We start from the raw sequence: 20,590 nt of genomic DNA on the forward strand, positions 1-20,590 counted from the left end.
AATGTTTCTTATTCAGGTCTCTCTTAGAAAAGAGACCTTAACCTCAATCACTGTGTGGTTATATAAAGGTAGAAAAATAAATAAAATACAGAGGAGGAGAATAGAATATGAAACAGCCTTTATTTCATTAAAAACTAAAAAATATTGTCTTCCTGACTGAACTTCCGCTAGAGCTTCATTGCTTAGCTTCTGTAGTTGTACTCCAGCCTTCTCCTCCACACTGGCAGCATGCCGACTGACATCTACTGTATGTAATACACTGACTAGGAATAAGCACCTCATACAACCCCACTTAAAAAAAATCTGAGCCATCCCTTTAAGCTACAGACTGATGTAAACGTGGTGATGTTTTTTTGCTCATACTGTTTTCTTATTGTTGTTGCAGTATTACAGGGAGGGGCTCCGGTGGTCTAGATGGACCGGATTTCAGTGCTGGACCACAAACATCTCCCATCATCCCACGGTGGAGCCCCGAGCCAGCACTCTGCACTCTCCTGTCAGCCTGGCACAAACTGGGAGGAAAGCCTTCACACAGAAAGAGAACACAGCGTCAAAGACTCGTTTGTTTGTTCCTCCCTCTGGAAGAACGACTTCTTTTTCTTCTTCTTCTATAACCACTTTGGAAACATGACATCGCCTCCCACATGGAGACACAGACAGCCTCCCCGGCACAGTGTGGCGCCTGGATGGACTTGGAGGTGGAGGTGATGATTCTGATTTCAAGCACTGAGAACTGAACTCGAGACTCGGTGCGATCATTTCCCCTCGGCCTTGTTTTTTCCCCGAGGTGACTGGATGGTAATGTTCTCCAGGCGTAATGACTGCGGCTCAGCCTTTGAGGAAACGGCTGTCACATCCTGCAGAGAAAAATTACCAGTGACTTTTCTGTGTTTTTATTTTTCTATCCACAGTTTTGTGGCGGGATGGGATCGGTCTGAGGTTTCCCCACAGTTGGAACTGGATTCGGCGCTCAGTCGCCAAATGTGCTTGTTGATTCCTCGTGCACACCAGTGGATGTGTTGGATAAATGTCCTGCACGCCGCTTAACACCACCATAGCCCTGTGAATGACCCATGTTTACGAACTGAGGATATCCAGCAGAGACTGAAAGAGAGCATTGTAGAGTTCAAGAGAGTAAGACTAGCAAATGAAGTATTTTGCGTATTGAAGGCTGTGAAAATTGTATTCTTCCCTCTTTGGTGCCAATAAGTGCAGTTGAATTGCTTCACCCGGTGTCCTGTGTGGGTCGAGGTGGTGCGTAAATCAACTGAGCCAATATGTTATCACACACAAGCACATCACCACCAAGGTTCTCAGAAGCTCTCTGTCTGCTCTCTGGATATTGAAGAAGCAAGTGCTCGGATAATGAAGGTGTTTTGTAATACAGAGACTGACGTTGTATCACATATGTTTTGTACGGCTTTTGGAGAAAGTAAAGATATTTTAGTGACAAATAGAAAGAGGGGAAGCAAGAGGAAAGAACTCGTGCCGATTTCAAAGCTGGTGAAGAGGGAAGCAAAGGCGGTACAATTGTATTAAAACAATACTTCACCCACAGAATGAACATTTGTAAATCAACCCACTGTTACGCTGAATTGGTGAAGAAAACTTTGGTTTTCTCACATGCCTCTATCGTGAACGAAGAATCCAAAAAAAGGTGAACATTCTTCATGAATTAAAGTTGATGGGGATCACATTTAACAACAGCAAAACTGTATCAAAACACCAGTTTACAAACTCTCACACAACTCGTAGAGTATAGTCCACGTCTCAGTTATCCAGTTGTGTGCTCAGTGCTTCCCAAACACATGCAGCTTTTCTAAAATGTTACTTATAAAACACTTCTTCATCTATCAGTAGCGAGCCTGAGCATTCCAGGGACTTGACCATGTTTGTATTCGCATTTTAAATTGTAATGTTTTACCAAAAAAATGCATGTTTTTGGAAGTACTGAGCATACGGCCGGATAAATGACACTTGGATTATTTTGGTGGTGCGGTGGTACGGTGGTTAGCATTGTCACCTCACAGCAAGAGGCTTCCTGGTTCGAACCCAGAGTCGGGGAGCCCTTCTGTGCGGACTTTGCATGTTCTCCCAGTGTCAGTGTGGGTTTTCTCCGGGTGCTCCAGCTTCCTCCCACAGTCCAAAGACATGCAGGTTAATTGGTGACTCTAAATTGTCCAGAGTGTACCCTCTTGCCCAATGTTGCCCAACAGGATAAGCAGTTACGGAAAGTGAGGGAATGAAAAGGAGTCGTATGAGAGTTCATAAACATGTTCTGATATAGTTTAGCTGTTGTTAAACGCCGCACCTGTTTCCTTTGATAGTGAAGAATGTTTGCCTTTTTTGGATTCTTCGTTCACTGCAGAAGCATGTGTGAAAAACAGTTTTAGTCCTGAATTCAACACAACACGGGGTGCGCAATTGATACATAAATGGTCATTTTGCAGGTGAAGTATTCCTTTAAAGGACCAGAGCAGATCTATGTGAAATAATATTTTTGAAATACCTTTTTTCTGCTAAGTGCATGACCTGAGTTGCAAATACATTCTTCATCTTTCAGTCAACATGTATTAGATTCATCAGTAACAGCCTGTTTGAAGAGCTCAGATTTAATTTTGATCATCGTTCTATGTTTGGTGAAATCGTGATCGAAGCAAAAAGAAGAAAAGCTAAAGAAAGTGGAAAACAAAGAGTTTTTAAATCCTCTGTTACATCATCTCATGCAGAAATCTTTTTGATGGGACTCAGGGAAGTGTGGCAAGGGAAGCAAAGTCAGTCTGAATGCTAAGTGTAACGTACTGTGTACTATGATGCACCCAGGAGATTTCTTTTGTGGGTTTCTGTGAATCGGTGCATTCTCGGTAATATTGGCTACATGCAGAGCTTTGATCACCAGTATTTTTAACCCTTTTTAAAAAACAAGTTTTACTGTGTAAAAAAATGATATATATAAAGTATCTATACCTAGCTTTACAGAAGACAGGTTTATAAAGGCAAGCCGATGATAGAGTAAAGCAGTAGAACTTTGTAGAACCTGTCGTAGCCTAAAAACCGCTCAGTATTCAAGCTTTCTGATCACCTCACATTAAAATAAAATAAAAAGTAAAAAAGGGACCTCACTACTAACTAATGTAGCTCAACTGGTAGAAATCATGTTAATGCTTTTTTTTTTTTTATTACTTTTGTGTTAGCTTGTTTTGGTGCTCTGGTTGACACAAATAATTAACCCCTCGATGCTACAAATGGCACGATTTACCTTTGTAATTCCACAATTAAGATGAATTTGTTTCTACTTTGTCATTCAGTTTTGTGTGTAGAATTTTAATCAGGTCATTTAGCATTTTGACTGATGAAGAATTGTGAATGTTAATAAAATTATTTACTCTCTCTGTAGGAATTGTTTGTGGTTTCAACATAAAGTGATTTGGTGCTTTGATAATTGCTGGACTCACAGTGCACAGTTTTAAAAAAGGCAGCAGCAGATATTGCCCATGTGCTCCTTCTTGAAAGCCTCAAGCAGAGATGAAGAGCAGCGACAGAGGTCTGGTAAACTCACTCCTTTGTAACTCCACATCAGATTTTTTTTTTTTTTTTTGGTCATTTTCAAACTTGTAGTCAGTCTTCAGACACAACCCATGCAGACTCAGTTGACATCCTCTGGTATACACTGTGAGATTTTGGGCTGTCCCACATGAAAGAGGACCAGGGTAAAATAAACGTGGTGATATCTCATGGTGGTCGTGGCTCTAAAACGGTGGTTCTACGTCATGTGAGAGAAGATCTAGACTGGCTGATGTCACGGTCGTGTGATCAAAGACAGCCTGGGATAAAATTCCGACTGTCAGAAATTTGGGATGATCATCTCACTGTGTGACCGCTGTTACAACCTATGTCTACTAATCAACCAATAGAAACGCAGCATCAGTCTTCAGTTTTGCACGTTACAGCCAGGGGAGAGTTATCATACAGACTGGAAACGTGGAAACGGCTATCCTGGGTCATTGTGAGGTAACAAAATGCTCCTCTAAAGATGACCTATTAATATATTTGTTTGTCTAATTTGCTCAAAGGCTAAAAGATGAAAATCTAACGCACGGTCACAATACACTTTGGGGAGGTACACGAACAAAACAATGTAGAGATTCAACAACAAAACTGACCATTTGGAAGTATTTGGGAAGAGAAATACTAACTACTATGAAATTTTTCACTGATATTCTATGGCATGATATCCTATTCTATTTGACTTTTTTGGGGTGACATGCTTTGCTATGAATTTTTTAAGATGTTTTTATGTAAACTGAGTTGGGTTTTTTTTGATGACTTTTTGTCATGATTTTTTTGTGGCAAACTAAACCATTACTTCTTAAATGTGTTAACTCTGGGTTAAACTTTGAAATTATTTCAAACTAAACTTTAACTTTTGGGACATTTTTGTGATTTTTTTAATGGCAATGCAATGCAATAATGGTGATAATTTTTTCAAACAAACTATAACATGACTGTTTTTTTATGATTTTTGACGATATGCTATACGATGACAATTATTCATTTTTTTTGGACAACATACGTTACGATGACGTTTATTCATGATTTTTGACAACATAATATGCTACGACGATTTATCTTTTTTTTGACGACACTATACTATGACAATTTTTCATTCTTTTGACGACATACTATAATATGACGTTTTTTCGTGATTTTTGACATACTATACTATGACGTTTTTTCATGATTTTGAACAACATACTATACTATGACCTTTTTTTCATGATTTTGGACAACGTATTATACTATGATGATTTTGGACAACATACTATACTATGACTTTTTTTCATGATTTTTGACGACATACTATACTATGACGTTTTTTGTGATTTTGGACAACATACTATACTATGACGTTTTTTTCATGACTTTGGTCGACATACTATACTATGACGTTTTTTCATGATTTTGGTCGACATACTATACTATGACGTTTCTTTCATGATTTTGAACAACATACTATACTATGACGTTTTTTTCATGATTTTGGACGACATACTATACTATGACGTTTCTTTCATGATTTTGAACAACATACTATACTATGACGTTTTTTTCATGGCTTTGGACAACATACTATACTATAACATTTGTTTCATGATTTTGGTCGACATACTATACTATGACGTTTTTTTCATGATTTTGGTCGACATACTATACTATGACGTTTCTTTCATGATTTTGAACAACATACTATACTATGACGATTTTTCATGATTTTGGACGACATACTATACTATGACTTTTTTTCATGATTTTGGACGACATACTATACTATGACTTTTTTCATGGTTTTGGACGACATGCTATTCTATGACGTTTTTTTCATGATTTTGGTCGACATACTATACTATGACGTTTCTTTCATGATTTTGAACAACATGCTATACTATGACGTTTTTTTCATGATTTTGACAACATACTATACTATGACGTTTTTTTCATGGCTTTGGACAACATACTATACTATAACATTTGTTTCATGATTTTGGTCGACATACTATACTATGACGTTTCTTTCATGATTTTGAACAACATACTATACTATGACGATTTTTTCATGATTTTGGTCAACATACTATACTATGACGTTTTTTTCGTGACTTTGGACGACATACTATACTATGACGATTTTTCATGATTTTTGACGACATGCTATACTATGACGTTTTTTTCATGATTTTGGACGACATACTATACTATGACGTTTTTTTCGTGACTTTGGACAACATACTATACTATGACTTTTTTTCATGATTTTGGACGACATACTATACTATGACGTTTCTTTCATGATTTTGAACAACATGCTATACTATGACGTTTTTTTCAGGGCTTTGGACAACATACTACACTATAACATTTGTTTCATGATTTTGGACAACATACTATACTATGACATTTCTTTCATGATTTTGAACAACATACTATACTATGACGATTTTTCATGATTTTGGACGACATACTATACTATGACGTTTTTTTCATGATTTTGGACAACATACTATACTATGACGATTTTTCATGATTTTGGACGACATACTATACTATGACGTTTTTTTCATGATTTTGGACGACATACTACTATGACATTTCTTTCATGATTTTGAACAACATACTATACTATGACGTTTTTTTCATGACTTTGGACGACATACTATACTATGACGTTTTTTTCGTGACTTTGGACAACATACTATACTATGACGATTTTTCATGATTTTGGACGACATGCTATACTATAACGTTTTTTTCATGATTTTGGACGACATACTATACTATGACGTTTTTTTCATGGCTTTGGACAACATACTATACTATAACATTTGTTTCATGATTTTGGTCGACATACTATACTATGACGTTTTTTTCATGATTTTGGTCAACATACTATACTATGACGTTTTTTTCGTGACTTTGGACGACATACTATACTATGACGATTTTTCATGATTTTTGACGACATGCTATACTATGACGTTTTTTCATGATTTTGGTTGACATGCTATACTATGACATTTTTTTATGATTTTGAACAACATATATATACTATGACGTTTTTTTCGTGACTTTGGACAACATACTATACTATGACTTTTGTTCATGATTTTGGTCGACATACTATACTATGACGTTTCTTTCATGATTTTGAACAACATGCTATACTATGACGTTTTTTTTATGGCTTTGGACAACATACTATACTATAACATTTGTTTCATGATTTTGAACAACATACTATACTATGACGTTTTTTTCATGATTTTGGACGACATACTATACTATGACGATTTTTCATGATTTTGGACGACATACTATACTATGACGTTTTTTTCATGATTTTGGACGACATACTATACTATGACATTTCTTTCATGATTTTGAACAACATACTATACTATGACGTTTTTTTCATGACTTTGGACGACATACTATACTATGACGTTTTTTTCGTGACTTTGGACAACATACTATACTATGACGATTTTTCATGATTTTGGACGACATGCTATACTATGACGTTTTTTTCATGATTTTGGACGACATACTATACTATGACGTTTTTTTCGTGACTTTGGACAACATACTATACTATGACTTTTTTTCATGATTTTGGTCGACATACTATACTATGACATTTCTTTCATGATTTTGAACAACATGCTATACTATGACGTTTTTTTCATGGCTTTGGACAACATACTATACTATAACATTTGTTTCATGATTTTGGTTGACATACTATACTATGACGTTTTTTTCATGATTTTGGACAACATACTATACTATGACATTTCTTTCATGATTTTGAACAACATACTATACTATGACGTTTTTTTCATGACTTTGGACGACATACTATACTATGACGTTTTTTTCGTGACTTTGGACAACATACTATACTATGACGATTTTTCATGATTTTGGACGACATGCTATACTATGACTTTTTTTTCATGATTTTGGACGACATAAATCATGAATGTTGTCCAAAACCATGAAAAAAAGTCATAGTATAGTATGTTGTCCAAAGTCACGAAAAAAACGTCATAGTATATATACTATGACGTTTTTTTCCAAAGTCACATATGTTGTCATGGTTTTGGACAACATACTATACTATGACGATTTTTCATGATTTTGGACGACATACTATACTATGACGTTTTTTTTCGTGACTTTGGACGACATACTATACTATGATGTTATTTTCATGATTTTTTTCGACATACTATACTATAACGTTTGTTTCATGATTTTGGACGACATACTATACTATCACAATTTTTCATGATTTTTGACAACATACTATACCATGACGTTTTTTCATGATTTTTGACGACATGCTATACTATGACGTTTTTTCATGATTTTTGACAACATACTATACTATGACATTTCTTTCATGATTTTGGATGACATACTATAACGTTTGTTTCATGATTTTGGACGACATACTATACTATGACGTTTTTTCATAATTTTGGACAACATACTATACTATGACCTTTTTTCATGATTTTTGACAACATACTATACTATGACGGTTTTTTCATGATTTTGGTCGACATACTATACTATGACGTTTTTTCATAATTTTGGACAACATACTATACTATGACGTTTTTTCATGATTTTTGACAACATACTATACTATGACGTTTTTTTCATGATTTTGGTCGACATATTATACTATGACTTTTTTTTATGATTTTGAACAACATACTATACTATAACAATTTTTCATGATTTTGACCGACATACTATATCATGACATTTTTTTCATGATTTTGAACATCATACTATACTATAACGATTTTTCATGATTTTGGACAACATATACTATAACGATTTTTTATGATTTTGAACAACATACTATACTATGACGATTTTTCATGATTTTGGACGACATGCTATTCTATGACGTTTTTTTCATGATTTTGGTTGACATGCTATACTATGACATTTTTTTATGATTTTGAACAACATACTATACTATGACGTTTTTTTCATGACTTTTGACAACATGCTATACTATGACGTTTTTTCATGATTTTGGACGACATACTATATTTTGACGTTTTTTTTTTCATGATTTAAAAATTAACCAGCGTTTTCTGCGCCAATCTATGGCATAAATGCCATAATCCTTTGCTGCTTTTAGGTTTTTATTGGAGGGGACAAATGAACATATTCTAAATATTGAGGGGAACTGGTTCCCTGCATCCTGTCAATTTGGACTGCTGGAGACAGATTCTGTTGCCTCAGATTCACAGCAAGATTTTAAAATACAGTTTACAACTGCCTGCAAACGATCCACGTTTACAGTCAGGGATTTACCTTGACAAGGAGTTTTATCTATGAATGTGAGGAAAGACAAGAGAGTCCTCATGCCATTTCTAATCCTGTCCCACATAACCTGATCCGGCACCCCAGTCACAGTTGGCCAACTAAAACCTGATTAGCTCATACTGTATATGTACACATATCATTACTTCAGGTGAGGGCAAGGCAGGACAAGGCAGCTTTATTTGTATAGCACATTTCATACCTCAGGGCAATTCAAATTGCTCTACAGAGCAACAAAATATAAAACACGATATAAGATACAGATGTACAATAAAAGAGTAAACAAGAAAAAAAGGATAAAAAAAGGTCAAATTACTAAATGATTAACAATTAAAAGAAAAAGAAAAATCAGCATTAAAAATAGCTAAAAAGCAGACAGGATAAAAGATAAAAGTACAAAGATAAGCAAGTAGCAAAGATAAAAATACAAGAATAAAGTTGCAGTTCAGTTAAAATCAATAAAAGTGTTTGAATAATATAAATTAGAGTGCAGTGCAGGAAATGAATAAATGCAAACTTGAAATGTATCTTCAGTGTGCCCATCTCTTGGCACTTGCTGTCTTAGCTGAGTGCAATGTAAACACACTCCACTGCTGCATGCAAACAAAGCAAACAAGGCCTGCAGGCTAAAACACACCAGTTGAAGATAAATCCTTTAATGAGCTTCTGTGGTTGAGTCCTTGACAAAAACATCTCACTCATTTGGTAGCTGTTGTGAAGTTTTTGTTTGTATCACATGATCGTCCTCAGCAGGGTGATGGGCTGTGTCCAGATGTTATGGAGCTGTAGATGTTGAAATTTTATTTTAGGTAGGGTAAGGTAGCTTTATTTGTATAGCACATTTCATAGACAAGGCCAATTCAAAGTGCTTTACAGAGCAATAAAATATAAAATATAATAAACAATACAGAAAAGTGTTTAGAGAAAAAGATATAAAAGGTAAAATTAATCACTAAATGATTTACAATTTTTAAAACAAATTGATAATAAAAATAGCCAAAGTGCAGACAAGAGGTGAAAGTGAACAGATGGATGGATGGAGGTATAATTTTTACCATGGCAACTATTGTTGTTAAGTGTGTTATCATGCTAACATTAAATAACTAGCATTACACATTAAGTACAGCTGAGGCTGACGGAAATGCAATTCAGTTTGCAATGCGAAGCAAACTGCGCAGTCTCCCAGCAACACATTGTCATGCGGAGATCATGCGAGGAGGCCCTGCACAGGTATCCACCAGTGAACCCTCTTTTGACATTGAATGTCTGACTGACTGATGGATCATGTCCGTCTGACTGAAACACTGTGTCTGTCTCTCACGTTGTTGTCCTGTGTTTACCTCCATCCGTTGGTTACTTTTTTCTTTTTCTTTTTTTAGTCTCCTGCCTTGTTGACTTTCTCAAAATTATAATCCAGCATCATGCCTCCTTGCACTTGCTAGTCTGATGTTAAGGTACCTGTCTGTGTGCTTTACATAAAAGTGAAAGAACACCCACACAATTTAAAGGATAACACAAAGAACTATACCCAAAGCATTGTGATACTGGGAAATTACAAGAAAATAAAATATAAAATTGGAAAATTTTATAAAAAATTAAATTATTGAATTAAAAGTAGAAATTATGAATAAAAATCTATAGAATAAAAAGAAAATGAATAGATGAAATAGAGTAAAAATTAACAGCAGGGATAGAATAAGTTGTGTTAATATGGTAAGTGACATGGTGGTGGCTGATAATGTTTCCAAGTGGAAGCATATATGATGAAAACAAAATTGGGCCAAGAATACTTCCTTGAGGAATACCGCAATCATTACCATGAGTCTCTTACATTAGCACCAAGGCTGACAAAAAAAAATGGCTATCGGTTAAATATGCCGTACATCAAGCTAAAACACTCTCAGAGAGAACGACCCATTTCTTAAGTTTGTCTATTAAAATATAGTGGTCGGCTGTATCAAATGCTGCATGTAAGTCCATAAGAAGGAGAGCAGCCACATTGTTTGCATCCGCAATAATTCTCACGTTGTTCACAACTTTCAGTGAGGCAGTCTCTGTGCTGTGGTTTGCTCTATAACCAGATGGGAGCCTGTCTGAAATGACATTGCTGGTTAGATGAACCCGCAGCTGATTAGAAACGATTTTCTCTCAAACCTCACTGAGAGAAGGTAGATTAGAAATGGGTCTGTAATTGTTTAAATCTGAGTAATCTACATCAGATTTCTTGAGAAGGGGTTTTAACACCGTAGGGTTGAACAGTGGAGCGAATATGCCTGAATTAAGAGATGAGTTTATTATACTTGTTGGTTGGGAAAGGCTTTGGAAGCAGGATTTGAACAGCTTGGTTGGGATGGGGTCTAGAGCAGTGGTTTCCAACTGGTGGGCTGCAGTCCAAAGGTGGGTCATGGGTCCATTCTGAATGGACGGCAAGTGACTCACGAATGTGTCAAGTTTGTAAAACACCCAATTTATTTTGATGTACAGTGAATTTCTGGCACAGAGCTTTTACTTTGAAGTGCTGTTTCCTGCTGTAGAATTAGTAAGACAATTTCAGAGCTACTTGTCATAGACAACAAACTAGCTCAACGAGTATGACGTTGAATATATTAAACTTTGTGGACCTTGAACTAAGGACAAATCTGGACCCTGTGGCTGGACCAGTTGGGAACCAGTGGTCTAGAGCACATGTAGTAGACTTCATCTTGACCCAGTCTCTGTAGTCCTCAGTGGACTATCTGCACCAGGAAACAAAACTTAAAATCTGAACGCCTGATGAATAAAATCATCCACTTTGTTAAAACATATACATATAGTATATATATAAATACATACAACCAGGAACTACAAGTGTAGTGCAGGATATGGCTTAAAAACAGGGTAAAAACCAGATACAATGTCAATTCATGACAAGCATTCACAATGCCAGTGTATGCGAGCCTTTCATTTTCCTGTGCCTGGAAACCTACACCCTGGCTTATGCAATCTTACTTATCCAACCTGCTATACAGTGAAGTCTGTATGTTCTATCATGGTTACTGCCATTATCATCATCATCAATCAGTCTTGTTGAAGTTATTTTAACATAACCTCCCAAACAAAACTGGTTCAGTCAGTCTTAAGTCAGTCACTGATTGCACTACAGCATCGGAAACAGGACAGGAACACAGACATGGATTCAAGTAAGTGCTTCTCTTATTGTGTTCACCTGGTAGAGCTAGTTTTTGGGGAGTTTCCTCCTTATCTGCTGTGAGGGTCTACAGACAGAGGCTTTTGTATGTTGTAGTGATTTTGGGTTGTATAGATGAAAGTGACTTGACTGTAGAGGTGTACATAAGGAAATATTTTTAAACGTAAACATGTTTTTTTTTTCTACTTAACTAAGAATACTTGAATGAATCTACTCACTCATTTATTTATCTAATGTTAGCGTCAACAGATTCTCTGGACTTAGTGAGCCCTTACCTGTTCAAGTACAAAAAGACAAACTTCCTGGTCAAGGACAAATTGCGACCCACAGACATTGATGCTCTGAAGCATGTTGAGATCCGTCCTACTGATATTTTCCTCGTCACATACCCAAAGTCAGGTCAGTGGCTGAAAGAATGAATGGAAACTACATAGCATGCATGCTTTGAAAAAGTATCTACATTAATATTTTTAAAAAAAAATGTTTATGTATAACAAATAAACTTGGATGAAATCTAAAATCTTGTGAAAATTGATGTATTTTTTTATTTTCAATCTACTATTCTCAGTTAAGATTATGTGACCACAGGGTGAGGACTGGGACCATTCTAGATGGTCCCATTCACCAATTCACTGTCTACCAAGCCGAGGGAAATTTAAGGGGAAGACCCACTCAAGTCAATGCAAAAAAAAAAGGGGAGTGAGGTTACACACACGAAACTAAAAATAAAGAGTGAGGTGAAACACAGCAAACAACACTCAACCGTGCAAAAGGAGTGGATGCTTGGGGAGCTAGGCCCGGCTTAGACAGGCCTCAACCCTCCCTTCCTCAGTCAAGGTTCAGCCTAAAAAGCAAAGACAAAGAAAAAAAAACATTTAAAAGGGCAGTTGGTCAATTACATAAGATAAGTAGATTAATAGAAATATAACCTCTAGGCAAAACAGCAGTCAGCACTGCAAGAAAACAAGAGAAAAAGACAATTACCCAAAACACCCGTAATGTATTTGATGTTAATTAAAGGAGGCTGTCCAGAGTATTAAAAGGAGTGTCATGAGTTTCACCTTGACGGTCATGACAAAGGGTTAAATCAGCTCTCAATAATGGCAGGACCAGGCATTCACCTCTTTAAGAGAGTCATCTAGCGTCTTTTTAAGAGAATATTATCTGTAAAACACAATATAGTCAATAATATATGTAGAGGAGGTATCAGCAGTTTGATGCAGCGTGAAGAGGTTGTGGTGAAGAGGGAGATTGATTAACTTAGGCTGACCAAACGTCCTCTTTTGCCCGGACATGTCCACTTTTCACGTCCCGTCCGGGGCATCCGGGGTTTTTTTATAAACTGATGATAATGTCCGGTTTTCCGTGTGTTTGTGTGTGTGTGTGTTAGAGTGCGGCACGGGCAGCACATTTCTGTCCGAACCCAAACCGAGCCCGACATTATTTAATGACCAAAGCATTGAGTTTGTGTCACACAGTTGTTATGGTTACAGGCTATTTAACAGGCCGGGCGTGCGCCGTGGGTGCTCAGCTGCGGAGAGGGAGACCTCCGTGTTTGAGACGGGAGCCGGAGGCGCGAGGTTCGACGCTTCTAGCGAGGGGAGAGGGAGAAATAAAACAAAATAAGATAAAATAGGAAAAACCTGTCTCTTTTATTTTATTTTCAGCGTTTAACCAAGGCGGAGGCGGGCGGCTGGAGGTCCGAGACTTCCAGAGAGGAGAGAGGTAGAAACAAACAGCCAATGTCTGTCTGTGTGTGTTCTGTTCAGGTGTTGTCACGTAAATAACAGTGCCCAAGCAATAAACAGGACAGACAATAGGATTTTATTTATTTTTACACTACATTTTCACTGAAAGCTGACCGAATCCAACCCGAGCCTGAATACAATTTATAGCCGCACTTTTGACCAAACCCAGCCCGACCCGTCGGGTACCGTTGGGCTCGGATCGCCACACTCAGTGTGTCTATGTGTCCCCTACTGGGGCCTATCTGAAATTCTGTCTTTAAGAGATACTATTTTGTAATATAACTGACTTTTCTATCCATACATATAAATTTTAAATATATTAAAATGATAAGGCATCTTTGAGTAAACTGCGAGTATCATTTAAGTAGGCTATGTCGTGGCCGGCCGAGTGTCCTCTTTTTTGGAAATCAAAATATGGTCACCCTAGATTAACTGGTCCATCTACGTCCCAACCCTCACCTATGAGCTATCATGAGCTCTGGGTAGTGACTGAGAGAATAAGGTCGCAGATACAAGCGGCCAAAATGAGTTTCCCCTGTGGGGTGGCTCGGCTAAGCCTTCGAGATGGGGTAGGGAGCTCAGACATCCGAAGGGAGTTCGGAGTAGAGCCGCTGCTCCTTTGCATCTAAAAGGGGTCAGTTGAAGTGGAGCCCTCTTGGGCACCTCCTGAACGTCCCTCAGGAGGAGCAGGAAGGTGTTGCTGGAGAGAGGGACGTCTGGGGTGCTTTGCTTGGCCTGCTGCCCCTGCAACCCCGCCCCAGATAAGTGGATGGATGGATGGATGGATGGGCGGACGGATGGACGGACAGACAGGAGGTGGCAGCCCAGAGCAGTCTGCAGATCCAGATGGAATTTAGCAACTGAACGGTTACAGACAAATTTAGTGAGTCCATCTAACAAATATGTTTTTCACCCCTTCCCCCAGTGGAAATGGCACATTTGGCTGAAGTACAATTGCATTAAATGTAATGCAACATGCAACAACACTTGAGTATTTAAGGTCGGGTTAATAGTGCACACCCAATCTGTGTCCAAGTTGCTTACATGTAAATCATGGGTAGGTTTTGAACATGTACAGTGGCATGCAAAAGTTTAGGCTCCCCTGGGGAAAATTCCTTTTACTGTTAAGTAAGCAGATGATGGGCTGATCTCCAAAAGGCATAACGTTAAAGATAAAACATGCTTTCCAACAGTCAATCAACAGGCTAAATCCTAAACCAAGAAAAGGACGCAGGGAAACAAAAGGCTGGAACATTAGACACACAAGGAGCTAAGACAAACTGGCACTGAGAGAAAACAAGACACACTAAATACTCTGGCGAGGGGAAGGATAACGAGACACAGGTGAGGCTAATCAGGGCGGGACTGACAATAAGACACAGGTGAAGTCATCAAAAGGGAGGGAAAACTCACAGGGGCAGGAAGTGAAGTGATCTGAAAGGAGAGGAGATGTGAGATTCAAAGTAAAAGAGGAAACATGAATGAATGAAATAAAAAACATAACCTAAGAAAGTTGAGCTGTGACATGAGGATTGTAAAATACAGTGTCAGTTAGCATTTTTAAGACTTTAGAAACATTAATTGACCAAATGACGTTCTTATTTTTAGATTAATGAATTCAATGCCTTTTAGGACTTTTCAAGGATGCCCTGTCCTCTTTTGTATCATCAACATCCTCTATTTTATTTGAGTCTACAGGCACTACATGGATGCAGCAGGTCCTGGTCCAGGTCATTAATGCTGCACACTCTGAGTGGGCAGGAGATGCCAGCAACAGGGCACTAGTTCCTCGGCTGGAGGGGAGAACTGTGGATGACCCTTTCCGAGAAAGACCAGGTCCTCGAATCTTTGGCTCGCATCTCCCTCCTGACTTGTTGCCCAAGGGAGTGAAAGACAAACAAATCAAGGTGAGTTACAATGTGTCATACTCAAGCATTGATTCAAGCATCCATCTGTATACCTTATTTTTCTTTAGGTTGTGTATGTTTGGAGGAACCCCAAAGATGTCCTGGTGTCCTTCTATCACTTTGCCCACAGTTGGGTATTGCTGGAAACACCTCACAGCTTTGAGGATTTCTTTCAGCGGTTCCTGGATGGTAATGGTAGGTCCAGTACAACATTTCTGAAGTGACATTTTATAAATAAGCTGATTTTGTCATCTGGAGGTAGAGAGAATGATAGCATTTCCAGTGTTTTTAAAAGGCACAAATATGGTCGGATTTTACCAAAACTTTGCTGCTTTTCCTGGCCCCAAAACTGGGTAAGCTATTCTAAGCCAAAACATGATCTTTTCCTAACCATAACCAAGTGGTTTTTGTGCCTAATCCTAACCGTACATTAACCACAGCATTGTTGAAACATAAAGTTATAACGGATCTTCTGCGTAAAAAACATGTAAATGTATTCTATCTATGATTTAAAATGCCAACATGTGACTGGGTTGTTAGAAAACAAACAGTAACCACATACAGTACCAACAGGTGTCACTCATCTTTTGCATTTATTTTCAGCACTGATACACGTGCATCTTTTCTCCAACAGTTTACACGGGATCGTGGTTTGATCATGTGCGAGAATATCACAAAGCAAGCGATCAACTGGACATCCATTACGTGCAGTATGAGAACATGTTGAAGGTCGGGAATCTTCTTTTATATATTGGGTCTTCTGTTTGGCACACTATTTTAGAAATGCAGCAAATACACACGTACACACGTGTTGCACACATATTAACATATTCCTACACAAATGTGATTGGCAGGATCTCAGAGGGGAAGTTGTGAAGCTTTGTGCTTTCCTGGGGAAAGACTTGACAGATGAAGCCATTGATCATGTTGTGGAGATGTCCACCTTCGAAAACATGAAGACAGACCCCAAAGCAAACTACAAGGACTTAACTGAATCCAACCGCTACATAAAGCAAACCATGCGCAAAGGTTTGTTTCCATGCTGATGACTCCTCTAGTTTTTTTTTACATTTCCAAAGAAGACGTTAAATGGTGGGAGAGAGATAAGCATCTCTGACTTTCTCTGTGTCTGAGCAGGTATAGCAGGTGACTGGAAGGATGTCTTCACAATGGCTCAGAGTGAACTTTTTGACAAAGTGTTCAAGGAGAAGATGAGCGACTTTCCTCTGACCTGCACCTGGGAGATCAAACAGTAGCTCTTCTTAAAGCTCAGCTCAGCCCTGAACTGAAGAGCAGTTCCCTTAATACAAGAGGAGTGATTCATTCCCTCCTCTGATTTTTACCTGGCCAGACATCTGACATTTGAAAAACAATGTCCTCATCTCTTTATGCGTTATTATTGGTAAAAGGGTTGGTTGATCTTTCCTTAAGTAATACAATAGATCTCTTTCCAATGAAATGATTAAATATAAATGTGTGCTGTTGGCATCGATGCCATAATTAAATTAATTTGCTATAAAATACTTATCTGAATTTGCTATCTTGACTGTATAACTCTTGTTAGGTATACATGAATGTATAATTTTAATAGCATGACTCGTGCAAGGTTTTTACATGACTGTATGTATTAGTTTTATGTCTGTTTCTATTTTGTATTATGTTTTAGTCCATTACATTTATGTCTGTTATGTTTTATGTCTTTTATGAACTCCAGGAAGACTAGCGGTCGCCAAGGCGTCAGCTAATGGGGATTCATTTAATAAACAATAAACAATCTCTATAGCAGTGTGTGTGTGTGTGTGTGTGTGTGTGTGTGTGTGTGTGTGTGTGTGTGTGTGTGAGGGACTGTAATCCAGTCTTTCTCCTAATATTTAAGCACTGTTTGTGTAAACCATTGATATGTTACATTTGTATGTTTCATATGGATTATATCTTGGTTTCAAAAGGGACATAATATACAAGCTGACTTTATCACTGGGAGGTTGATGGGTTGGTGGATGGCATGACACCCAGCTGAGACACTTGCTAAGCTGCAGACCACTGCAGCCCCCTGTACAAGACCAACAATCAACACTACTTGAGATTTATCAAGTCATTGCAGTATATCCAGTGGCTTCTCAGAACCTAGACGGGGATGTTTTTAAGCACTATACACTGTTTAGAGCGGCTTGTGAGGCATGAAAAGTGACACCAAAAGAGCTGCTTCTAACCGACACAAAACTCAACCAGTGCTACACTGCCACCGTGTGGTAGCAGTGGAGAATGGAAAACCTTTTAAATGTTTTTTTTTTTTTTTATTTCTATCCAGAAGAAGAAAGAAGAAAAAACAGAGAGTAACTGGTAAAATTGAACTTGCATTCGTGATGTAGCACCAGGTAAAAGTCCTGCATTTAATAGTGCATTTGAGTAAAGGTATTTTTAGGGTGACCGTATTTTGATTTCCAAAAAAGAGGACACTCGGCCCGGCCACGACATAGCCTACTTAAATGATACTCGCAGTTTACTCAAAGATGCCTTATAATTTTAAAGTTATTTAAAGTTTATATGTATGGATAGAAAATTCAGTTATATTACAAAATAATATCACTCAAAGACAGAAATTCAGATAGGCCCCTATAGATAGGGGACACATACACACACTAGAGTGTGGCTACCCGAGCCCGATGGGTCCCGACGGGTCGGGCCGGGTTTGGTCAAAAATGTATAAATTGTATTCGGGCTTGGGTCGGATTCGGTCAGCTTTCAATGAAAATGTGGTGTAAAAATAAATAAAATCCTATTGTCTGTCCTGTTTATTGCTTGGGGACTGTTATTTACATGACAACACTTGAACAGAGCACACACAGACACACACTGGCTGTTTGTTTCTACCTCTCCCCTCGCCGCCAGCCTCCACCTTGATTAAACGCTGAAAATTAAATAAAAGAGGGAGAGAGAATTTCCTATTTTATCTTGTTTTGTTATATTTCTCCCTCTCCCCTCACTGGAAGCGTCAGACCTCCCGCTACCCGCTCCCGTCTCAAACACGGAGGTCTCCCTCTCCACTGAGCACCCACGGCGCACGCCCCTAATAGCCTGTAACCATAACAGCTGCGTGACACAAACTCAGTGCTTTAGTCATTAAATAATGTCGGGCTCGGTTCGGTTTCGGACATAACAAAACAGAATGACTGTTGGGTTCGGACAGAAATATGCGGCCCGTGCCGCACTCTAACACACACACACAAGGAAAACCAGACATTATCATCAATTTATGAACACGGACAGGACGTGAAAAGTGAACATGTCCGGGCAGAAGAGGACATTTGGTCAGCCTAATTTACATAGTATCAGCAAAATTTACTCTAAGTAGCTGATGAAAAATAAAAGAAAACACAGAAAATGTTCACATTATTTGACTAAAGAAATATATGCTTAGACCTTATTGATTACATTACATTATAATGCTTGAAGATAATTTGGAATGAAGGGTTTGACTTCAAATACACACAAAAAGTTTGTGCTCTAAAGAAAGGATCAGCACTCAGTGAATAACCTCCTAAGCCCTATGATAAGCTATTATGGCAAGGCTTTGGGGGTCATCGGGTGGGAACCTCCTTTCACCAGTGTTTCGTCTAGTTGGTCCCATGACACCTCCAGGAGGCTACACAGTGATCTCTGGCGTCCCAGAGACACTCCCCTAATGCCAGCTCTCACTGCTCCCCGCACCAACCCAACAACCTCCTTTACCTTACTTACACATGGCTTTCTCAGCCCAAACAGTACTGCCACCTTCAACCAAACCCAGGCTCCGTTTATGCGAGCCCCAGGTAGAGACAGTGCTGACTACCTTTCCTAGCACATTCACCATACTCTATTTCACATGCTACATATCATAACTCCAATATAAGCTAAAGTTAAAGGAGACAGAGAAGAGCATGAGCATGGCACTGACTTAATGAGCTCACATCATGCATGATTAGCCAGTAGCTTTCAGCCCATTGTGTCACAGCTAAAGCTTCTAACATTAACGTTACTGAACTTCTCCTTAAACTTTAACTTACAGTGGGCTGCTTGGTTGTCGCTAAAATAATAATAAAAAACTGCCATTCACTCACCTTGTCTGTCAGCTAGCAGTATGGTCGTCTTCCTGTCAACTGAATTCAAGTTTTCCGCGTTCCGCCGATGCTTTTCAAAATAAAAGCCTTGGTCTTGCAGATCAAAAATAGATGTCTAAAAGGTTTTACTTGGTTGTAAATATTCCTCCAAAGCTGGCTTTTTATTTGTTGAATCAATATTTGTGGTCATATCTGCAATTGCTGCTCTCTTACTATAATATGTTGTATTATGTTATATAAAAAATCAACACACTGACACGCCACTAAAGGCCACACATTCCTGAAAATATGGGGACAAAACCAAATTACCTTCCCTACTCTTAACTTTTAGTTGTTGTTTTTTTAATCGTTATTGTTTGTTGTATCACATAATGAAAACTGAAACTATATGGGGAACCTGTTATTATTGTTGGACTATTTATTTTGTTGTTTGTTTTTATATAGATGTATTTGTGTTGTTGCCTCTTTTTTATCATTAATTATTGTGGGGAAATGCTTTAAACCAGTTAGAATATAAAATCTTAACCGACCGCCCACAAAATCTTTGTATTTTATGTTGCAGGCACTAGATGGAGCCCTTCACTTAGTCTATACCATCTCCTGAGCCCAAATGAACATCCAGTAGAGTCTGTCTAAACTGGCTGCAACATGAGACCAGGAAAGCAGTATCCTAATATGACATTAGTTTTGATGGGAGGGGGAGAAGTGAAGTATAATATAGGATGCAAGGGAATCACAGTCCCTTAG

General features: G+C 38.1%; 2 protein-coding genes across 2 annotated transcripts in view; both read left to right on the top strand.

Moving 5' to 3' along the window:
- The window catches only part of llgl1 (LLGL scribble cell polarity complex component 1), a 59,408-nt gene extending 56,030 nt beyond the window's left edge, over positions 1 to 3,378 (top strand). Inside the window, exon 23 of the mRNA XM_049560173.1 lies at positions 386 to 3,378. The gene's annotated coding sequence lies outside the window, so the exon portion shown is untranslated. The remainder of the gene's footprint in view (positions 1 to 385) is intronic.
- Positions 3,379 to 3,783: 405 nt separating this feature from the next.
- LOC125878785 (amine sulfotransferase-like) lies at positions 3,784 to 17,454 on the top strand. Its single transcript, XM_049560155.1, has 6 exons — positions 3,784 to 4,011; positions 15,538 to 15,746; positions 15,815 to 15,941; positions 16,381 to 16,475; positions 16,601 to 16,775; positions 16,884 to 17,454. The coding sequence occupies exons 2-6, from the start codon at positions 15,549 to 15,551 to the stop codon at positions 17,000 to 17,002; spliced, it is 714 nt and encodes a 237-aa protein (XP_049416112.1). The 5' UTR covers positions 3,784 to 4,011; positions 15,538 to 15,548; the 3' UTR covers positions 17,003 to 17,454.
- Positions 17,455 to 20,590: the final 3,136 nt, after the last annotated feature.

Source organism: Epinephelus fuscoguttatus, linkage group LG19 (genome assembly GCF_011397635.1).
Source record: "Epinephelus fuscoguttatus linkage group LG19, E.fuscoguttatus.final_Chr_v1".
Lineage (NCBI taxonomy): Eukaryota > Metazoa > Chordata > Actinopteri > Perciformes > Serranidae > Epinephelus > Epinephelus fuscoguttatus.